The 20,894-nt window shown below is 44.0% G+C and overlaps 2 protein-coding genes and 1 long non-coding RNA gene across 6 annotated transcripts; 2 read left to right on the forward strand and 1 right to left on the reverse strand.

Moving 5' to 3' along the window:
• The first annotated feature begins 982 nt into the window (after nt 1-982).
• On the forward strand, nt 983-5,867 carry GTF3A (general transcription factor IIIA). 3 transcript variants are annotated; one of them, XM_032099488.1, is made up of 9 exons: nt 983-1,155; nt 1,395-1,495; nt 1,885-1,981; nt 2,170-2,258; nt 3,181-3,254; nt 4,497-4,580; nt 4,956-5,185; nt 5,278-5,337; nt 5,591-5,867. In XM_032099488.1, exons 1-9 carry the CDS (start codon nt 1,006-1,008, stop codon nt 5,747-5,749), a joined length of 1,044 nt encoding a protein of 347 aa, XP_031955379.1. In that variant the 5' UTR covers nt 983-1,005; the 3' UTR covers nt 5,750-5,867. The 3 variants fall into 3 exon arrangements, with proteins under 3 accessions (XP_031955379.1, XP_031955380.1, XP_031955381.1); XM_032099489.1 differs by having other exon boundaries at nt 5,281-5,337; XM_032099490.1 differs by lacking the exon at nt 5,278-5,337.
• On the reverse strand, nt 5,805-10,889 carry MTIF3 (mitochondrial translational initiation factor 3). 2 transcript variants are annotated; one of them, XM_032099492.1, is made up of 4 exons: nt 10,791-10,889; nt 8,337-8,800; nt 6,950-7,095; nt 5,805-6,089 (listed from the first exon to the last, which is right to left on the reverse strand). In XM_032099492.1, exons 2-4 carry the CDS (start codon nt 8,797-8,799, stop codon nt 5,877-5,879), a joined length of 822 nt encoding a protein of 273 aa, XP_031955383.1. In that variant the 5' UTR covers nt 8,800; nt 10,791-10,889; the 3' UTR covers nt 5,805-5,876. The 2 variants fall into 2 exon arrangements, with proteins under 2 accessions (XP_031955383.1, XP_031955382.1); XM_032099491.1 differs by lacking the exon at nt 10,791-10,889 and adding an exon at nt 9,207-9,413.
• A 91-nt stretch (nt 10,890-10,980) lies between these two features.
• On the forward strand, nt 10,981-15,750 carry LOC116439657. The gene is made up of 2 exons (XR_004238223.1): nt 10,981-11,185; nt 11,635-15,750. It is a non-coding gene; the product is annotated as an uncharacterized LOC116439657 (long non-coding RNA).
• Nucleotides 15,751-20,894: the final 5,144 nt, after the last annotated feature.

Consider the following 20,894-nt stretch of genomic DNA (forward strand, 5'->3'; position numbering starts at 1 on the left):
ACACAGAATTAGACTTGTCGATCTCAGACACAGAATCAGACTTGTCATGACCCGATCTCCTCTGCCATGTGGTGGATTCTGTGCCTGGGACAGGGCAGCCCTGGATGTTTGTACAGTCTGGAGAATGAGATGCTGGAAAGCAGCGCCATGAAACAGGACCAGGGTGTCCTGGTCTATGGCAAGCTGAACATGACTCAGCAGCGTCCTAGCAGCCAGGAGGGCACACTGTGTCCTGGGGTGCATACAGGCACAGCCGGGCAAGGGAGGGAATTGTCCTGCTCTGCTCTGCACTGGGGCAGCCCCACCTCAAGTGCTGTGGCAGTTTTGGATGACACGATGTAAGAAAGACATTAAGCTGTTAGAGAGCATCCAAAGGAGGGCAACAAGGATGGTGAAGGAGGGGAAGCCGGATGAGGAGCAGCTGTTCAGCCATTGGTCTGTTCAGCCTGGAGAAAAGGAGACTGCGGGGAGAGCTCATTGCAGTCTAAAACTTCCTCATGAGAGGGAGAGGTGGGGCAGGCACTGATCTCTTCTCTGTGGTGACCAGTGACAGGACCCGAGGGAATGGCCTGAAGTTGTGTCAGGGGAGGTTTAGACTGGGCATTAGAAAAAAGGTTCTTCACCCAGAGGGTGGTTTGGTACTGGAGAGGCTCCCCAGGGAAGCGGTCACAGCACCGAGCCTGACAGAGCTCAAGAAGCGTTTGGACAATGCTCTCAGGCACAGGGTGTGACTTGGGAATGGTCCTGAGCAGGGCCAGGAGTTGGACTCGGTGGTCCTTGTGGGTCGCTTCCAAGTGAGGATAGTCTGTGTTTCTGTGTGCGGGCTCCGCGCACGCAGCGATGGCGGGGAGGGGCCCTGTGTGGGTCGCTGAGGGCGCGGCCCCGCGCGCGCAGCTCCCGCGGAGCGCTCCGGGCCCGACCCCGCCCCGGGCCCCGCGCGCGCCGCCCTCACCGAGCACGCGCCGCCGCCGCCCCCCCCGCCCCCCCGGTCACGTGGCCTCCGGCATGGCCGGCGCGCAGGGGGACGGCGGCGGCAGCGGCGGGAACGGGAGCGTTCTCCCCATCCGCCCGTACATCTGCTCCTTTCCCGGCTGCGACGCCACCTTCAACAAGGCCTGGCGGTTGTCCGCCCACCTCTGCCGGCACACGGGCGAGGTGAGCCGCGCCGGCTGGGAAGGGGGCGGGTCTGTGTGACCGAGGTGTGGCTGCCGTGCTGGGACCCCGCGTGGGCCCGGGCAGGCCGCTTCGCCTCGGGCGCGCCCGAACACGGCGGGGGCTGCGGGTTGTGTCCGGGGCCCGGTGCGGCCGGGGCATCCCGCTGACAGCGGCCTCCCGGGAGCGGGCGAGCCCCCGAGGGGGTGGGTTTGTGCCCTGGAACAGCTCCTCTCTTTCAGAGGCCGTATGTTTGCGATTATGAAGGCTGCGGCAAAGGGTTCACGAGGGACTTCCACCGCGCCCGACACCTCCTCACGCACACCGGGGAGAAACCATTCGAGTAAGGCCCAAGTTTTTGCTTCTGAAGCTGGAGTGCGGTTGTCCGTAAGGAAAGGGAGTTAAAACGGGGCGGGGGTACAGGGCATGCATGCCTGGCTTTGGCGTCATGGGCAGTGCCATAACAGTGCACACAGGGTGGGACGTGGGGATCAAACTCTCTGGCAGTGATCTATAACAGATGCTTAAAGGAATGGGCAGATCTCCCCCAAGAATACATTATTAAAAGGCTAACTTAGCCTCCGGTTTTTAGTGTCTTCAAAGCAAACTTTTGTATTTGAGTTGTGAGTTTCAGTAATTCTTCTGTGTTCCTCTAGTACAGTGCTTTCTGTATCTGCCTGGGGAACAAATCACTGTTTGACAGCAGTGATAAAAAACGCGGTTCATTTACAGGTGCACAACTGATGGGTGCAATGAGAAATTTGGAACAAAATCAAACATGAAGAAGCACGTTGAGCGCAAGCATCAAAATCAGCAAAAGCAATATGTGGTGAGTAATTACCTTTGTACTGTACAGTGGAGGCTAAACAAGCTCCTTTTTGTGTATCTGGTGAAATACTTCAACTTGTTATTATGTGGTACTTATACAAGTTCAAATACCATGACTGGAATTTCAGCAAACACGTGAACTGAGCTGTCACTCTTTGGCCTCTAATAATAACTTAATTTCCTCAATAGTGTGACTTCGAAGGCTGTAACAAGTCTTTCAAGAAGCATCAACAACTTAAAGTTCATCAGTGTCACCACACCAATGAACCTCCTTTCAAGTAGGTGGATAATTTTAATACTGAACTTTAATGATTCCATTTAAACACTGTAGATGAAAATAGGTGCCTTTTTTCTCAGCCTTTTCATTGATGTGGCAGTAAAAAAAAAGATAAATCAATTTGTAGTCAGCACTGCAAGTTTATTTCTTATACTAGTCCTTTTCTCAGTGATCCGTTTTGAGCAACAGTCTTGGTGCTCTGTAACTTCAGCATTCCAGCATTTTTATAAAAAAATAACACAACACCCCCCCCCCCCCCCCGCCAATTTTTAGTTCATAGTTTGAAATACAAGCATAAGAGCTTGCACAGTAAGGAAAAATACAGCTACCTTTATTTCCCAGTAAAATGCAGTGACTTGGCTGACATTGAAGTGAGTAGTACCTAGAAAAAGAGGAAAGACTTGGACGTTAATCTTGGCAGCTGTGCACTGCAACTCCATTTGGGTAACACATCACTGTAGATCTGCTGAAAGCAAAGTTCAGTCTTGTATTTCTTGCACGTGGGTCACACTTAACATGAGTGTTCATTCCACTGAAGTGAAATGCACTACTATGGTTGGACATAAGGAGTCAGTGCTCTGCTGTGGCTCTGGCTGCTGGTTCTGTACAAGCCACTTAAACCTTCCACTTTCCATCCTTTTATGTTTGAAGAACCTGCTGTGTAGGCATGATACAAGGCTTGACTTTTTAGCTAAAGCTCAACTTGCTGTATACATGGAAATTATGGTATAATCCTAACTCTCAAAGGCATCCAAGTCTATTAAAAAAATACTATGGAATTTACTTTTACAAGGTGGGGACACACTGATCTCTAGGCAAAGGGAAACTTGGATTATTTTGTTCATTTTAATTGCTCTTGACTTAAAGAACAAAAAATACATGGATACAGTGAAAGAAATGAAACCACTGTGTTTTGTACCTAGATGTAATAAAGAAGGATGTGGAAAGTGCTTCTCTACTCCAAGTCGGCTAAAACGGCATGAGAAGATACATGAAGGTAAAAGTGTTTTTCCTTGCTGCTTAAGTTACGTTTTAGCAAAGGAAAAAGGACTGCTTCCAGTGCAGAGTATGCACAGATGCATGACAGACGTGAAGTGTTCTGGGCCTAGTGATCCAGACAGACAAGAACACCCTTTTTGAGTAGTGAAGTGGGATACAACTGCAAGGCATTGCAGTGTTCAGTTACTGTGTGTTTGTGGCAGGCTGAACAGAGCTCAGGATTCCTTATTTCTTCTCCTGAGGTGCTTCCTTGTCAATAATCCATCTTTTGGAGATGGGCTGATGGTTAGGACATTAGCCTAGACCTCCAGAGCTTAGGATCAGTTGCTAGTTCTGCCACAAACTCCCTATGGAGCCTTGGCAGAACCACGTGTATTTTTAATTATTAATGAACCTATGTGAGAGGTTTTTAAGTGAAATCATCATGACATGGCCTTGTATGTTTGAGATAATCCTGCTACACTCCTATCCATTCTTTCATTGACAGATAACCAGCTTTCCAGTGATAGAAAAAATCAAAACCAAACCAAACCAACCCAGCAGACTAGGAAGACTACTCAGAAAGCTGTGATTTGTACTGTGATTTCCTTTTTTTAAGACAGGGACTTTTTCGTAGTTTTTTGAGCGCTCCAGTCCTGGGATTTAAATAGTGTTGACTTTTGTGGTTCCTGCCTGGATAGAATAGATAGAATGGTAGAATCTCTTTACACTCTGGAATATTACTGTATGGTCAGTGTTCTATTTTTTTAATATGCAGGACAAATATTTATATAGAAGTAAAATATATTATTAGTTATTTTCATCTATTTGAGAGAAGGTGTATGGCTGGGAGGAAGTCACTTTACTGAAGCAAGGAGAGAGTTTCACAAAATCATTTAGGTCAGAAAGGATCTCTGGAGGTCATAGGGTCCAGGTCCCTGCTCAAGGTGGTGCCAGTTAGACCAGGTTGTTGAGGACTGCATCCAGTGGTGTTGAATGTTTCCAGGGCTAGGGCTTCCACAGCCTCTCTGGACAACTGGTGTCAGTGATACAAAGTTTCTTACTTAAAGCTGTCAGGATTTTCTCTTGTTCTAATTTGTGTTGATTGTTCGTTGTCTTTTACCCCATTCCTGTGCAGTATGGGAGGAGACAAGGAATAACTGGCTTTTAATTTTCAAACACTGAAAGTGGAGTTCCCCCTTGTAAAACTTGACTGTTTGCCAGACCCTTTGTGCTTGTAAACATCTGTCCTGTCCAACAGGCTATGCATGCAAGAAGGAAAACTGCTCATACATAGGAAAAACTTGGACAGACCTTCTGAAACATAATAAAGTCAGTCATACAGGTAAATTCCAAATGCTTTAGTAAACTTATGATACAAATATGAAACCAACTGCTAATCTGGAGTCCTTGCTGAACTCATCAACTTGTCATTGTGTCTCAACTTGTCTAACTTTATTGGTAAAATGGTTGTCACTTCAGATCTTTGATGAAAATTCTGCTCAATATACTAACTTAGCTTTGTGATTCAGTTAACAAAAAATTGTTTAATGTAGGATTTCAGATCTGGATAATTCACATTGCATTATCCTCCTGAAGTCTCTAAGTTCCTTGCATTTCATGTTGATTTTAGCATTGTTCTAATGGACCACTAGGGTTTGATTTTGAGCTTCTGTAAGAAATCGTTAATTTATACTCTGCCTTTCTTTCTCCCACTCAGAGCCAATAGTTTGCAGTGAGTGTAACAAAACTTTTAAACGGAAAGATTACCTCAAGCAGCATCAAAAGACACACGCTGTGGAGAGGGAAGTCTGCCGCTGCCCCAGAGAAGGATGTGGAAGAACTTACACAACTTTATTTAACCTTCAAAGCCATATTCTCTCTTTTCATGAGGAGAAAAAACCATTCTCTTGTGATTATCCAGGCTGTGGAAAAGTGTTTGCAATGAAGGTATGTATTTTTTTAACTGTTCTTATCTGAATCACATAATCTGAAATTATAAACTTCTTTCTTTCTTTCCCCCCTGCTCTTTGTAACTGTAGCAGAGCCTAGCAAGGCACGCAGTTGTACATGATCCTGAAAAGAGGAAGCTGAACTTGAAAGTAAGTTACACTCTTGGAAAAGTCTTCTCAACCCTACTGTGTCACTGTAGAGGAGAGTAAACATTATCTATTATAGAATCAGACTTCAGGCAGGAAAATAATATCTAGTTAATTTGTAAGATCCTTAATTTATGAAGCTCCTTTAGCTAATGCAGTCCTGGCCTGTACATTGATTTCTTCTTTCCCCACCACAGCAGTAATCTTTACTCCACAGATACGTTAAGTTTACTGATTCTGGATCTTCTTCTGCCAGGCAAAGCGTTCTCGGCCCAAGAGGAGCTTAGCCTCTCGTCTCAGTGGCTACATTCCTCCTAAAACGCAGCCAGGAAAAGATAAGGTTGTGACGGAAAGCAAGACAGTGGATAAGGTCACAGAAAATGGAATACCAACTGTTGAAATTCAGACTCTGTAGCAAAGGTTAACCGAGACAACGTTCTTCATGGAATGACCAATGCAAAACTCAACAATGACTTTATCTAAAGATAATATTTTTATTTTGTTTTTTAATAAGTTACTGTTGTTTACACCGCTTCAGAAAGTCACTGATGCAACTCATTTGACTTCAGATCTTCATTTTCATCTTTCTTTACTGTATTGTTTTTCTTGATTTCCATTTTCTGGTGTTCTTTCAGCTCTTTGTCAGACATGTGCCTCAAAATACAGGTACTCACTCCTTCTCTAGCAACTTTTGGCTTGGAAAGATAAGTGGCTTTCTCAGACACAGTCTCCAAAATTTGATCAAAAAGTTCGAGCTAAAAAAGAGGAGAAAAATGGAACTAAATGAATACACAAATACAGGCAGAAAAATATTTCAAGCTGCTCTGTAATAACATGATCTCCTGCTTAGTTTAGCTGTTAGCTGAAACAAGCTAGTTTGAGCACTTCACCTTTTCCTTTCTTAATTGTTTGTTCTTTACTCATAAGCAGGTTTAGGCAAGTCACTAGAGGGGCATTCAGCCATTTCCTAACACTAATTCACTATAGACATTACCAGGAAAAAAAATCTTGCATGGAGTATTTATAAAAAAATCCATTTGTGCAAATGACACTGAAGTCTCAAGGCCCTGCAATTATACTGGTAAGTTGCCATCAACTCCCTAACATTTTTAGAGATGTTCATGTTGCCAGTCTTGGAACACCATTCCAGCAGTTTTTTACGTAGCAATGGACAACTAACCTTAGCCAAAGTTGCACCGACGCAGCTCCAGAAGAACAGTTGGTGAAATAATCCAGCTAAAATGCAGACAAATTTTTTTAAACCTCACTTTTAAAGTTTTCAGTGGGTGAGCCGGCTAAAGCCATAGATAACAAAATTGCACCAGCCCCATTAATAAGGTGGTGCTGCCTAGGAGTAGGAACTACTACTACTAGGACTGTGCTGTCCAAGCCAGTATTGCAGCTGGATTCTTAAGGAAGCACGATGTTTGAATTGTCTCTCTGAGCCTACTTCTCTACCCGTGTTTGAACAGGAGCAGCTTAAGGCAGGCAACCATTACTTGCACGGGACCTGGATCTTCGCTGAGATGCTAAAAATTGCGGCAGTACTGAATAGGGAAGGTCAATACAGCTATTTAATGACATTGACTGGTCCAGCCTTCAAGAGTGCACTTACCATGTCTGTACTGCTACCTTTTGCTTGCCGGATGGTAACCTTAACATGGTGTTTCTTTTCAATCCACTGTGCTATCTGTTTAGTCTTGGTCTCCAAGTCGTTCCTGGCAATAGCTGAAGAAAAGGATAACTCCTTCTGAACCACCCCTGTTTAAAACAGAATTGAAACTGCGTTGGCTTAACATTTGACAAACTTGTACTAGTTGCTCTCTTTTATCAGCTTAGGGTGCTTTGTCTGCTTGACTCCTTCCTCCCATGCTGCTTTCTCAGAGCACCCCGATCTCATTGTCTCAGCATGTATCACTCTCACCTTAAAGGGTGCCTACTTGATACTCTCACACTCACTGCCACAACTGGGAGACTGAATGCATGTTTGAGGCACACCAGGAAATCTCTTCAGGGTGAGAAGGCTTAGGGTATTTTTAATGACATTCTTGTTCATAGTTATAGTCTTGTTCTTGTTCGTAGGTCTAATGAACAGGTAAGCATTGGATCTGGAATTAAAGACTTAGTGTGCAAATTCCTGTGTTCTGCACGTAGGACAGCTGAAGGTAAAAGCTTTGATGTTAGATAGCTCTTCATCTCAAGCCCATTTTATTGAATGCTGAAGTGCAATATTCAGTTGGAAGTGCGACAATGCCTTGTAATATATTTGAACTATCCATGGTCTCTTCCTCCTTGAAGTTTCTCTAAAGTAGTCACCACCTAAATAATATTTTTGTGGTTTCTTTAACAGAGCAACTCATTGCCACAATAATGCTCTCCTCTAAAATCAGAACTCTACCCAAAGCACAGCTATCTTTGGTAGCCTGAGGATAAGAGAGGATACAAGGTCACACGCCTTTTCTAAAGCCAAACTCAGTTTGTTAAACTGCTGGAGCAGGTTGTCTTAAGAAAAAAACCAAACTGAAAAGTGTTCAATATTGAAAAAGTTTTCTCTGTACAAGAAAGGGCTCCAGATTTTGTCTTCCTAGAAGCAAATAAGGAAGAGAGTGTTTCATGACTACTGGTGACAAACTATGTAATTATATTGGTGTATCTGGTCCTTAGTTTGTAAAAACTGCCTGTCACTCTATGCCTTAGAACAGAAATTCAGTGAGTCTCATGGAACCAGAGCCTAGTTATATTCTCTCAAATAAAGGTATTTTTTTTTTAAAGTCAGCAGATGCCAAAATAGCAAATCCTGAGAGGGCAATAGAAGGCTTCTCTGGAAGACTGGACTAATCCAAAATTTTATTTTCACCACTGCAAATCCTTAACAGCACAGACTGCAGTGACATTACTTTGGATTTACACAAATACAAGTAAGAGGATTTAATCTGCTGAAACCACTTTTAATGCAGCATTTTTCAAAGTCCTCAGTGTTGTAGTGTTTACAATGTACCTACCTGGCTTTGGACTTGCTTTTTTCTTCTCTGCACGTTTAAGCTGTTCTTCGTGAATCTGCTGCCCAGTCATTAGTCTGTAAACTGGAGGTTCTACATTCTCACGAAGCAGAACTAGTTTCAGGCCCTGTTGATCCATAAGTCTGAGTGCCTCTGCTCGGTGCATGTTTCCTAAGCTCTCTCCATCCTGGTTGATTACGTGCAAAACACGATAGGGAATTCTTCGCCCGACACTTCCAAATGCTGCTTTCCTTTTTGGTTGTGTGTGAGATTTTTCATCTGTACAAAATGGTTGAGTAAGCCCAAACACAGCTGACTTCCTAGGGTCGGGTACCAGTATCCAGAATGGAGAAAAGAGCCACTTTTGTGCTGTCTGTGTCAGAAGAGTGCCAAAGAACCTTTTTGCATATCTGTTCTCATTTCTGGTTGTTTGACATAAATGTTTCACCATGCACAAGGCAGTCATTCTGAGGAAGAAGAAAAAACAAGTTCTGAGGAAGAAGAAAAAACCCCATCAATCAGATTTTTCTAGTTATATTAGAAAGACTTGACTCCAGGTCAGTAAACCCTAATGTTTGTAAATACTCTTTTAAAATGATACATGGGGTTACTAAACAGAATGAGCAATCAACAGTCATTTTACAGTAAAAAAGGGATTAAACCCAGAGATAAAATCTGACAAATGAGCAAAATTTATGAGTTGATGTTACCTTCAGCATCTTAATATCTGAGCCCGAACGCCTTTAAAGGATCCCGGACTTCTAGCTCCTTTCTTGTCACTTTCAAATTTAAATTTAAATGAATTGTTACAGGTATCTATCCTGACAGGGTACTCACGAAGCTATAAACTTTCAAACAAGCTTCAAAATATACCCGTGCTTGAAGACTAGTGAAACTCATCTTTGAGACATTTTGTCCATTGGATTTTTTTCCCCCCATTCTTCCCTGGTTCACGAAATCCCCCTGGCAATTTTGGTGCAGCTGACCATTACTTGCGTTTTGTTCAGACCTTCAGAAATCGTCCGTTTTCTAACAGCTGCAAAAAACTTTAGAAATAAAGAGCAAACTGTGAGTATTCTCTGCAGGTTTTGTATTCTATGTTTAAAAGGGAGCAATTGCAGGAAAAGCCAAGGACGATGCAGGGAACCAAAGACATGTCATACCAGAGGAGTTGGCAAGAGTGTGACCTCTAGCCCAGGAAGGAACGTGACTCCACTCTATAAATACGTGCATGCATACACATACACATACATGACATTGTGTAAACATGTATCCATGTGCATACATACACATGGAAAAGGCATAAAGCATCAGCAAGGATAAAGAGCTGTTTATAATTCTAAGCAGTGCTGGCACAGGAACAAGTGAAAAGACCTGCCTCTGAATAAACTTAGTCTGAAAAGGGGACTGTCTGGAGCCTGGGATGGACCTCATACCTCAGCAGTAGGGACAAAGTCCATGCAAACTGCTTGAAGAAGGAGCCAGATGAGTTCATGAACAGGGCAGCCTGATAACAGCTAGGTGCCACAGCTGGATCCAGAACTCAAGCTAACCACAGGACACAGAAGAAAAGTAACAGGATATCCACAGCAGTCTAAAACCAGCTAGCAGAGCTACTGTCCCTTCCTGCCCCGGGCTCTGTCTCTGTCCAGTCCAGACCCCTGTGAAAACAGCTTTTTGTCTGGCTGTGACAACAGCCCTACGACTGAACACCCACTGCCAATACCCAAGTGTCTCTGTGCATCATCAGTGCAGCCACACAAAAGCCTCGATGTCCTTATTTTTTAAATGTTTTCATAAACCAGCTCTGGATCATGCACTGCAGACTTGGTCTGCAATCCAGGCATCACTGCTGCATTATTAAATGATATAATTAAATTTATCTTCCTTTCAGAGGAGCCTGGCTTGCCTTTGAGAGCTACTGATTTATAAAACTAAGTAGCAGTATCAGCAATGGAATAGCAGCTTATTTGAAGGAAATGTCGATCTTGCTCTGCTAAACACATGGTGTTGCCTTTATACTCCTTCATTCTCTGCTGCTATTTAAATCTAGTAAATCCAGCCTTAGCTGTCTGAAAGAAAATAACCCTCTTCTTTACGGAAGGGTTTTTCTTCGCGTAACACGGCAGGTACGAGTGTTTCGCGTCGTGCATTTCGGTCATCCTTGTGTTGGCAAGGACGGCTGACGTCGCTGGGTGGGAGCTCTAAGGAGCGGGCAGCTACGGGCATACTGGGAACCGCAGGAACAGCCGCGCTTCCTGCGGGAGCAGCCGCGGTCCCCGTGCTGGGTGGCCGTCACGGGAGGTAGCCGCTTCCCGCGGGTGTCCGTCCTGTGAGCAGGGAGGAAGGGCTGTGCGTGGGGCTGTCGCCGTGCCCTGCCGTGCCCGCGTTCCCGGCTGTGCGTGCCTGTGCCGTGCCCGTGTGCGCGACCCGCGGCTCCCTGTGACCCTCTCTTACCTGCCGGCCGGGCCGGGCCGGGCCGAGCCGCCGGCCCGCCGCAGCAGCCGAAGGACCGGCCCGAGCCGCCGGGAAGTTGCGGAACGCCCCACCTCTCCCCCTTCCTCTTCCTCCTCCTCCTCTTCCTCTTCCTCCTTGCGCGCCTCCGCCCCCTGTCCCCGCCCCGGGCGTCCGCGCGTGCCCGCGGGCGTGAGCGCGCCTGTGCCGGTGCGCGCCCGTGTGAGCGCGCGTGGCGGGTGCGGGGTGCGGGCCGGGGCCGTGTGTGCCTGCGCCCCGCTCCCGGTGTGCTCCCAGGCCGGCACACGCGGTGTGCCCCGTTCTGTGTGTGCGGCTGTTGGGAGCTGCTGTTCCCTGCATCGCTCTGTGGACTCCCGGTGCGCCTTTGCTGCGCTGCGGTGGGTGTAAGGACCACGGCTGGGACAGGGTTCCCACTGTGCCCAGGGGCCGTCCCAGCAGGGCGGTTTGTTGCTGTGAGCGGGCATTACGTGGGTGCTGAGTGCTGTGTGTGTGTGTGCTGAGGCATAGAATCATAGAATTTGGGTTTGGGTTGGGAAGGGTTTTTAAAGCTCACCTACTCTAATCCCCCTGCAATAAGCAGGAGAGCAGAAACATCTTCAACTCGATCAGGTTGTTCCGAGCCCTGTCTGACCTGATTTTGAATGTTTCCTGGTATGGAGCATCCACCACCCCTCTGGGCAGCTTGTGACAGTGTTTTGCCACCTTCCTTGTAAAAAACTTCTTCCTTACCTCTAGTCTAGATCTAACCTCTTTTAGTTTAAAACCATAACTCCTTGTCCTATCACTACAGGCCCTGCCAAAAAGTCTGTTCCCGTCTTTCTTACAGGCCTCCTTTAGGCACTGGAAGGATGCTGTGAGGTCTCCCCGCAGCCTTCTCTTCTCCAGACTGAGCAGCCCCAGATCTCACAGCCTGTCTCCATAGGAGAGGTGCGCCAGCCCCCGGAGCATCTCTGTGTCCCTCCTTTGGAGTCGCTCGAGCAGGTCCATGTCCTTCCTGCGCCGGTGGCCCCGATCTGGCTGCAGCAGTGTAACACAGCACCCGTGTGCCGTCCCCACCCGCGGGGCTGCGGGCCGGGCTGTGTGCGGGGAGCTGAGTCTGCAGGGGTCAGCAGCGTGTGCTGCTCTGCAGCTGCGTCAGTCACTCCGAAAGCGGCTCGGATGCTTGGATTTGTTACCTTCTTTGGGAGGCTCTGCCTTGGGTTTGTGAGCTCCTCCATCCGGTTTGGAGACAGAAACCTTTGAAAGAGAAGCTGAAATTCATGTGCAAGCGTTATATCCCCAGCTGTAAGGAGCACGCTATGGCAGTCAGCCGCTGGACAGCATGGGAATTGCTGTTCCTGTTGCTCTGAGGTGTGCTGAGGACCTCTTTCCAGAGCCCAGGTGTTCGTGTCTATCGAGGGATGCTGTTTAGCCAGCCGGGCAGGAGCTGGAACAACACTCAAAGTGTGCTTGTGTTCGGAATGTAGTACAAAATGGAAGCAGGTGGGGGGAAGGCCTTTTCTGCTGTCCTTCCTGCTTAAAACCAGAACTTTTTAGCTTACATGCTTTAGGCCACACCTAAGTGACCCGTCTTTCCTGTCCTCCTTTTCTGCCCAGGAGAAAGAAATGCAATGCAAATCTGATCTTTATCTTTTCGGGTTATCTTTATCTTTCGGTCTATCTGATCTTTAGCTTTCTGTTCTTAACTGTGGTCTTAGGATGGTTTAGTTTCATGTGCTTGCTGTTTGTGTTTTGTCATTGTGGTACACACGTGAAAAAAGGGTCTGTCATTGCTTCATGCTCTCCATCTTCACAGAAGACGTCATGTGGTAATTGTGTGCAAACCCAGAAAACCTTACTAAATCAGTTCACAATCTGAAGTTCATTCATATCACCTTAGCCTCATTAAAACTCCTCTCCTGCAGTAATGAATTTGGAAAAATGCCAGTAACAGAATTAGCCAAATAGATGGTGAGCTGTGTTAAGAGCCTGAATGACAACTGTAGCTTCTCCTATTATATGCAAATGGAGCCAGGTTTTTCCATCCTGCTCTTTTCTGCTTTTTATTATTTCAATCGGGCTTTATGTCTTTAGAGTTGTAAGCTCTTTGGGAGCAGGGATTACCATCACTTACATCAGTAGAATGCCTAAGAAAACCGGATCTCAGTTTGATGCTATTGAAACATGCATTATTGAAATTCTACAGTATCCAGATGTGGAGAGAGAGATATTCCTCAATAAGAAAAGGCGAGACAAAAGGGGTTTTTACTGCTCTTTTCATGGTCTGGAAATCAAGTGTGGAATTTGAATAAGTATGAAGGGAAATTTTGGCAGAGCCGAAGCCTGGAGAGATATTTTTTTCATCATCAGCTCTGCAATGTGCGTTAGAAGAGAGCTTGTCAGCAGCCCTGCTTGCAGTTAGCTACTATTGCCACTCCGAGAACCATCCCCATAAGACAGATAATTTTCAGCAGTGTTAGTAGCAGCAATAAAGCTAATAATCCTCTTCACTGTGATAAAAACTACCTGCATGAAAGCAAGGTACTTCAGAGCATACAACTCACATTCCTTCTCTCCCCCTGTTATTTAATTCTGTTAAGTTTAAACCTGATGCTTGTTTTACTTCATCCCTTTCTAATTAAATTTAGTGTGCCAAGAAATAGTGCAGCCTTCTCATGCTGTTTGTCCTCAATTAACTTGATCTTTCTGGGGGTTCATTGTACTCTTTCTCCTTGTTCTTTGTCTCATGTCTGTTTACACTGTAATTGCCCTGGGGCCATGTTTTTGTATGTGCCTTCCACAGTGAGACTGCGGTCTTAATTATTTGAAAGACACTATCATAATAAGTGCAGTTAATAATAACTTTCTTCCTTCTACTTTGCCTGATGCACATCATCCTCTGCCCACCCCTGACAATACAGTCAATCATTTGTTTGCGTTTTAATTCCTAAATCTTCATCTGCCTTTCTTTTTTTTTTTTAATTTGACATTTACTTACAAAGTTGTTGTTTTCACTTTGTTATTTTTTGAGCCTATTAAGGCCTGTTCTGCTAGACCTTGTGCCAAACCATAGACATTTCATTCCCCAGATAATTTTAAATGCAAATATATGAGAAGGAGGAAAGGATGGGTGGATGGAGAGGTTTCTTGTCCTCGTACATGAGCAGTGCAGTGATCTGCCAGTTTGGATGTTATTAATGTTAGTAAGTATTGTGAGGCTCTAGATGCTACTGAGAAGCTTCTTCCACATTAACAACTGATCTCTGGGGGATGGTTTCTGTGTCCCCTAAGGATGTTGGAAATTGGTTCCAGGTCTTCTAAGTTTTGGGGTTAATTTCAAAATCAAAGAATCACAGAATCATTAAAGTTGGAAGAGACCTTCAAGATCATCTAGTCAGCCATCAATTCAGCACCAGCATAGTCCCCCCTAAAATCTCCCCCAAAAGCTATTCATTGTGGGTACAGTGAGCAGTTTGTGATGCCCAGCAGAGAGTGAGGATGCCTTTAGCTAGATGACAATGTGTTCACCTGGAGACCCAAGGCTATAGTTTACTGTCATTCAAACTTCATCACTCATTTTGTGGGAACAGGAAGCAAGCTGCTGAAGTGCCTTACACCTGCAAGGAGCTCTTACCTGCTGGCTCTGGGTGGAGGACTGGTCTTTCCTTGGTCCACAGTGAATATCTTGCTGCTGCCTAAACTGGAGCTGTATTTAGGAATATCTGGTCAAAAAAATTTCAAATGCCAAACAAGGTAATCAGGAATTTATTGCTGATATTGTGGGGTTTATGCAGTGCCTTGGACCCTTGGACATGGAGCAGTAGCAGTGGGTGGGACAGCAGGTTTTTTCCAGTCTTATTACTAAATCTGTTATTAGTCTCCTGCACACTTGAGCTTACAAAAGTACTGAGCATCTGGAGGGCTGCTTACCCTGTGCACCTCTGTTTTCCTGTTTTTTCTGTATAATTCCCTCCTTCACATAGCATTTCAGCAGGGAAGCTTTGGGAAAGACGTGGAGAGAGTCTCCTACTCCTCCCCACTCCCCACTCCTGCTGGCAGCTGGCATAGCCCCCCTCCACCTTCCTGCTGGTTATAATCGTGGCTGTGTTTCTGCAGACCCCTGGTTCAGAGCGGGGCCGTAGCCTCCCCTTTACACTCCTTAGTATTCCTTTTCCCGTTAGTGTTTGTAAAAGACTTTTGCACATAACTCAGATGAAAAACTCCCTTGTGCTGAGCTGAGCATTGCCATATGGCAGAGAACACGTCAGAGTAAACATGTATTTAAAGGACACAGAAATTCTGGGTGTGTAGTAGGTCCAGATTTCTGGATCTGCAGTAGCTCATTTACTCCTTTTCCATCCACAGCTTTTGAAAGTTGCTTCCTACACAAACTTCTCTATTTTTGTTCTAGCAAGAGACAGCAAAAAATTAAAGCCCAAAAATTTTGTTGTAGTGAGTGGTAAATGGTCACTGCTAACTGATGCTCTGTGCAGAATATACAAATATAGTTGAAACAGATAGTTTTGTTTGATTTCTGAGATCTGCCCCTGTTGTGGGAATTAAAACAAATCTTTCGAAGATGCATGCTCTGCCATTAAATTGCTTGGGCTGAATTACTGAATCCAGGCAAAGGACCAATTTTGCTCCATGAAAAGCAAGGCTGACTGAATTTATTAAAATGTTAATCATAGAGCAAGCCTGTGGGTCCCTGGGGTGAGATGCAATTAGAGTTAAAACTTCAGAGTATAGAAAGTTTTTTAACTGTCTAGTTTTACATCTTGACTGTAGGGAGAGGAGTTTCCACTGTACATTGAAGACATTGTTCTACAGCCTTTGCAAGTTGCTGGGTTCAGCTGCGAAGATTTTAAAAGCTGCTTTTGTTGGCAGCCTAGGACACATCCATGACCTTATTAAAGTGGAAGTGAAAGCTCTCTTCTTTTTTTTTTCTTTTTTTTTTTTTTTTTGCAACAGTAAATCTACTAATTTTACAGTCAGTTGAACAGCAATAGATTAATTTGTTTAAAGTCTGCATTCACAAAGAAAATGTGAACTTCGCTGCCTTGAATACCCGAAACTACAGTGCGATATTTAAAGGGTAGAAACTATTACAACTTGCCCTAGAATGGTCCAAGCAGTTCCCTGTCACCTGCTTCTCAGCACAGGTGCTGACCTCCCCGTCTATTCTATCCCTCCTGACAGACTAGCAGCCAGGCTGGGGCTTTGTGTGCAACAGAGAGCGCTTTTCCAATGACTGGGCCAGTTTTCTTCAGCAACCACAGGAAGCAGAATAAAGAAAAGGTTAAGGGCCACCACAAGGGTCAGAATGGGTTAAATTTAGTTAACATCAGAGGTTATAGCTTTTAACAAGAGCATGAAGGAAACTTATTCGAAGATGCAATTTGTTTCTTCTTTGTCAACCATTATTTTTTTTTACTCTATTGATAGTGACAGCTTAACAAAGTTTTTATACGCCAGGGTTTTCATCCTTTAGAGGATAAAGAACTGTGATGCAAAAAAGAGATGCAGGTGGAAGACTTTATAAAGCCTCCATGATTTTCAAATTGAGGGTTGAAAGTAGGCTCCCTGCGTGGCTAAGTCAAAAATAATTTGTAAATGTTAAAAAAAATACACATTACGGACAGAGGAACTGCTTTTTTTTTTTTCCTCCAGTGTAGCTTGCCAAGAGTAGTGCTTTATCAGAAGCCTTACAATCTGCCTGATTCGGTATGTATTTTTTTCCAAGGTAATCTTATTTTCTTTTTTATCGCCCTCTAAAGATGATCAAAGTCAAATGCCTCTAACAACAGTCTTCATCATCTCCCTTCAAGATATTTTAGTCTATAATGTACAGTCTTGGTGTTTTTGTGGGTTTTTCTCCCAATTTAGTGAAGAAGCAGAAACTAGAAAATGCACCCAGTGTAGTTGCAGTATCAGGTTCTCAATCAAAATCTTGGAATGCAAAATGAAGAAAGTTTAAATTTTTCTGAAAATTATTGAAGAAAAATAATTTTTAAATGGTGCAGTAGCATTTTTACATTTTTGTACACAAGAGATCATCTTCTGCCAGTCATTTAAAAATCAAAATTAATTAATAAAATCACTAAATTTTTTTGTTGTTTTATACTGGTACAAAGTAGAAACCTGAAACTAAAATTTAATTAAGTCTGATAATTCATAACTACAAACAATGCATTTTGGTGGGTTTCTTTTTTCTTTTTAACATGTTTTCCTCAAGGGAAGAAAAAAGCTAATGTGATTGTCCTGTCTCCATATCCATCTGTCTCTCTGCAAGTTCTCTCAGCAGTTTTAATTCCTTGGACACTTCAGCCCAGTTTGGCAAGGAAATGGGAGCCTCAAAGATATTGTACATTTATAATAACTATATGTATTTCTGGCAAGTTTTGTGAGAGCAGTGGAGAGACCTTCGAACTGGTGTCTTGTTCTGGCAGAAGAGTTCATCTGCTGACCAGACTGCATATGTGTGTGGGCTGCCCAGGTAGCACACAGGTATTACCAGACCTGATTGTGGCCTTTCAGTGCTTAAAGGGGTCGTCCTCTTTAAGTAAAAAGGAGCAAATTAATTTTTTACACTGGCAGATGGAGATAGGACATAGGGAATAGTTTTAAATGAAAAGAGGAGACATTTATAGTAGATATTAGAAAGAATTTTTTTGCTCAAGAGGGTGGTGGGGCACTGGAACAGGTTGCTCAGAGAAGTTGTGGATGCCCCATCCCTGGAAGTGTTCGAGACCAGGTTGGTTGGGGCCCTGAGCAACACAGTGTAGTGGGTGGCATTCCTGCCTTTGTCTGAGAGGTTGGAATGAAATGATCTTTAAGGTCCTTTCCAACCCAAACGAGTTTATAATTCTATGATGCCATGATCATCTACAGTCCACAGTATCTTTTGCCTTGCCAGCTGCTCAGGGGCTGCATAGGTGATGTAAGGCTGAGGGGGATTTAGAGACAGGAGAAGGAGCCAGAACATTTTGAGAGACAGGAGAAGGAGCCAGAACATTTTGATGGCAATGGAGAGGTGTAGGGAATATGCTGGGGTGATTTGGATCTATAATCCTGGTATTTGATACTGTAGGTCTGTTGTAGAAGATAGGAAGGCTGGGAACTGACAACACAAGCCTCAACAATTCAAGTGTCAGTTATTTCAGTGCTCACTTGCTCACAGGAGAAATTTCGTCTGATTTGTGGTGTCATTGCTATCAGTGTGACAAAGGCTTGAAGCTTCCAATTCACTTGCTGTTAACTCATGCTAGTGGTGGGTTCCCAGCTGTAGAACCAAGAGCTGGTTGTTCTCTCCAGAGGGCTGGATTGGGCTTTTTGGTGCAAGTGATCACTTTGACCTTTCTGGGAGAGTTCTGTTTGGAATCAGTTAGTATGAACTCTTTTGTTGGTGTAGAATTAATCCTTCCCTATGGGACAGCTAGCACATCTAGAGAAAGTCTGTGCAGATCATAGATAGAAGCATTTGCACTGGTATGGTGTACAGGCAAGTGTATGGACTCTTGAGAGGTTAAGGACTAGAGAAGGGGAAGGGGGAGCTGGAGAAATACAGGGTCTTCTCTGTTCCCGAAGATGAGGGAAATGGCACAATCCAGCCCAACCAGTTGAGCACTGTGTACCCCCTCTCTCTTCAGTCCACATGGGACCAAAGCCTCTGCTGAGGAGGTGACTTCGAAAGGCCTAACTGCAGTGAAAAACAAATGAGAAAAAGTATGGATCTCCACAGCCCAGACAGACTGGCCTGGAAAAACACAACAAAACCTCCCACTTACTATTCTGCTCACAAGCTGCCACCAAAACTCAGCTGTGAGGAGAATAAGAGCATCTTTTTAAAAATGTAAAACTGTCTTTTTTTCTTCTTCTTCCTCTGAGCTGGTCTTACAGGCTTTAAAGCATTAATTTCAAAAGCTTCACAAAAGCAGCAGGCATCAAACAGTCCAAGCTGAGTGGAAGCTCGGGGAGGAGAATTGCAAAGTAAGTTGTGAGGGTGATGGCTGCAGACACGGAAGCAAGGTTGGTTGTTTGTTACAAGTCAGTGATCATAGCTTGCTTTTAATGATGGAGCAGCAGAGAAAGAGAGTTAGAGCAGCCCAAAGAGCCCTGGATTCACACAGCCTAAAGTTCAGCTACATCTTTTGTCTCATGCTTCTGTTGTCTGGGTGATTCTTGGATTGGGAGTCAGGAGATGTGAGTTTTGACTGCAGTGCTGACATGCCCTGTGACCTTGGACAAGTCTGTTCATCCCCATGCTTCTCCTCTCCTCTTTTTGCTCACTTAGAATCTCTCTCCCTTTTTCCTTGCAGTGTCTTCCCCCAGTTATACATCTGGACCATGGCTATCAGAATGCAGCTGTGCTCTCAGGTTAGGCACTGCTATAGTCTGAGTGAACCATAAAGAAATACTGCACTGAGCACTTCACTAGGATTCTCCTGTTATCTCAGGGCTTTGCTGACAACCTTAATAAAGTAAAAGTCCTTCAAAAGACAGTGTTCCTGCCTACTGCCCAACTGCCTGCTTTTTCTGTAGCATCTTGAACAAGAAAAAACATCAATTATGATCCCTGGGTTGTCAGAAAAAAAATGATTTATACTATTTCATACTTCCTGATTATTGGTAACATATTTTTTGTTCCTGAAATCTCAGCAGTAGCTTCAGTACTTCACTGTGCCTAATTTTCTTCAAAGTGAATTATAAACCAGCATGCTGCTATATATCTTACTCATTTTTATAGGTTTTCCTTAATTTTGCTCTTTTGTGGGGTTGCAGTTCATGTGCCTGAGACTAGAGACAAAGCCTCCTTCAGAATTAATAACACAGTACCTCTGAAATGTACTCCATTTTATCCCCATAAGGATGGGGTCCAGTGCCAGGATAGCTTGCTCTGCAATGTGATCTCAGGAAAATTGAGTATGTTCTTTAAGTTCAACTTCCCTTGTATGTGCTTCTCTACCTGGTCCACAATGTCAACATCATATAAATAAACCCTACTGTGCTCTTGGGAAAAAAAATTTGCATCCTTCAGCAACAAAGCATGCATACCAATAATCCATATCTGCCCTTGCATCTCTTTCTGTTCCAACCAGAATTCAGACTGGATTTTTCCATGAGATCTGTAAGGAAACTCATCATCCAGAGTTTTGTGTTTCATGTTTTCCTACAATGTTGTGTCTTTTTTCTTTATATCAGGTGTGCTCTCAGACAGCATCTATAACAAACCTCTCACAGCTTTCAGTGTCCTGCATAAATTGTCTGATCCCAGAGTTTGTGCAGTTGTGATTTCAGATCCCACAGTGCATTACCTCATGCTTGACTTTGATAGTGTCCCTCCCCCTTCCCTTCTTCCCTCCCTCCACATGATATAGGATTGTAAGAACAAGTTTATGGCTTCAGGAGAAATGGCTGTCAAAGATAATTTAGTACTTTGTGATAGAAGTGCAGAATTGGAGAATAATTTGGGTTGGAAGGGACCTCAGGGGGGGTCATCTGCTCCAGTGGTATACTAAGAATTTTGGAGTATGACCTCAACTTGGGTGAAAAAACCCCCCTTACTTATCTGTGAATCAGTTAAGGAATTAGCAGGACCTGAGTGGTTCTTCCCTTTTACATTCTAATGAAGGGTGGAGACCCTTATGTATACATTTTCTTAGAAGCAGTTACAGTCCTACAAGTTCAGTACACTTGAATATAAGAAAATAATCTGTATTTGAATAGAACATTGAAAACTTTTTAATCATTTTAAAGCACTTTAGTTGTGCTGGGACATCTTTGCATTCCCAGCAGTTTATGAATTTATTTGGATTCATATGCTAGTGATGCTTACATGGTATCAGACCATAAGTTATTTACATAAATTAAACATGGATGATGGAGCCACAGAAATGAGTCATAACTTTTTCTTTAAAGAACAGCAGGAGGTAATTGTTTTCATAAGGAATTCAGAAACCAGCTCTGCATCAGAACATATAATTGTACTCAGAAATCAAACAGATTATTCCCATATTCTGCTAAGATCAAGTAACCATCCAACACAGATGGCATTAGAAGGACTGAGCAGAATTTATTCATGCTGTAAAGGCTCATATACATTTATTC

Source organism: Corvus moneduloides, chromosome 2 (genome assembly GCF_009650955.1).
Source record: "Corvus moneduloides isolate bCorMon1 chromosome 2, bCorMon1.pri, whole genome shotgun sequence".
In the NCBI taxonomy this organism is placed as follows: domain Eukaryota; kingdom Metazoa; phylum Chordata; class Aves; order Passeriformes; family Corvidae; genus Corvus; species Corvus moneduloides.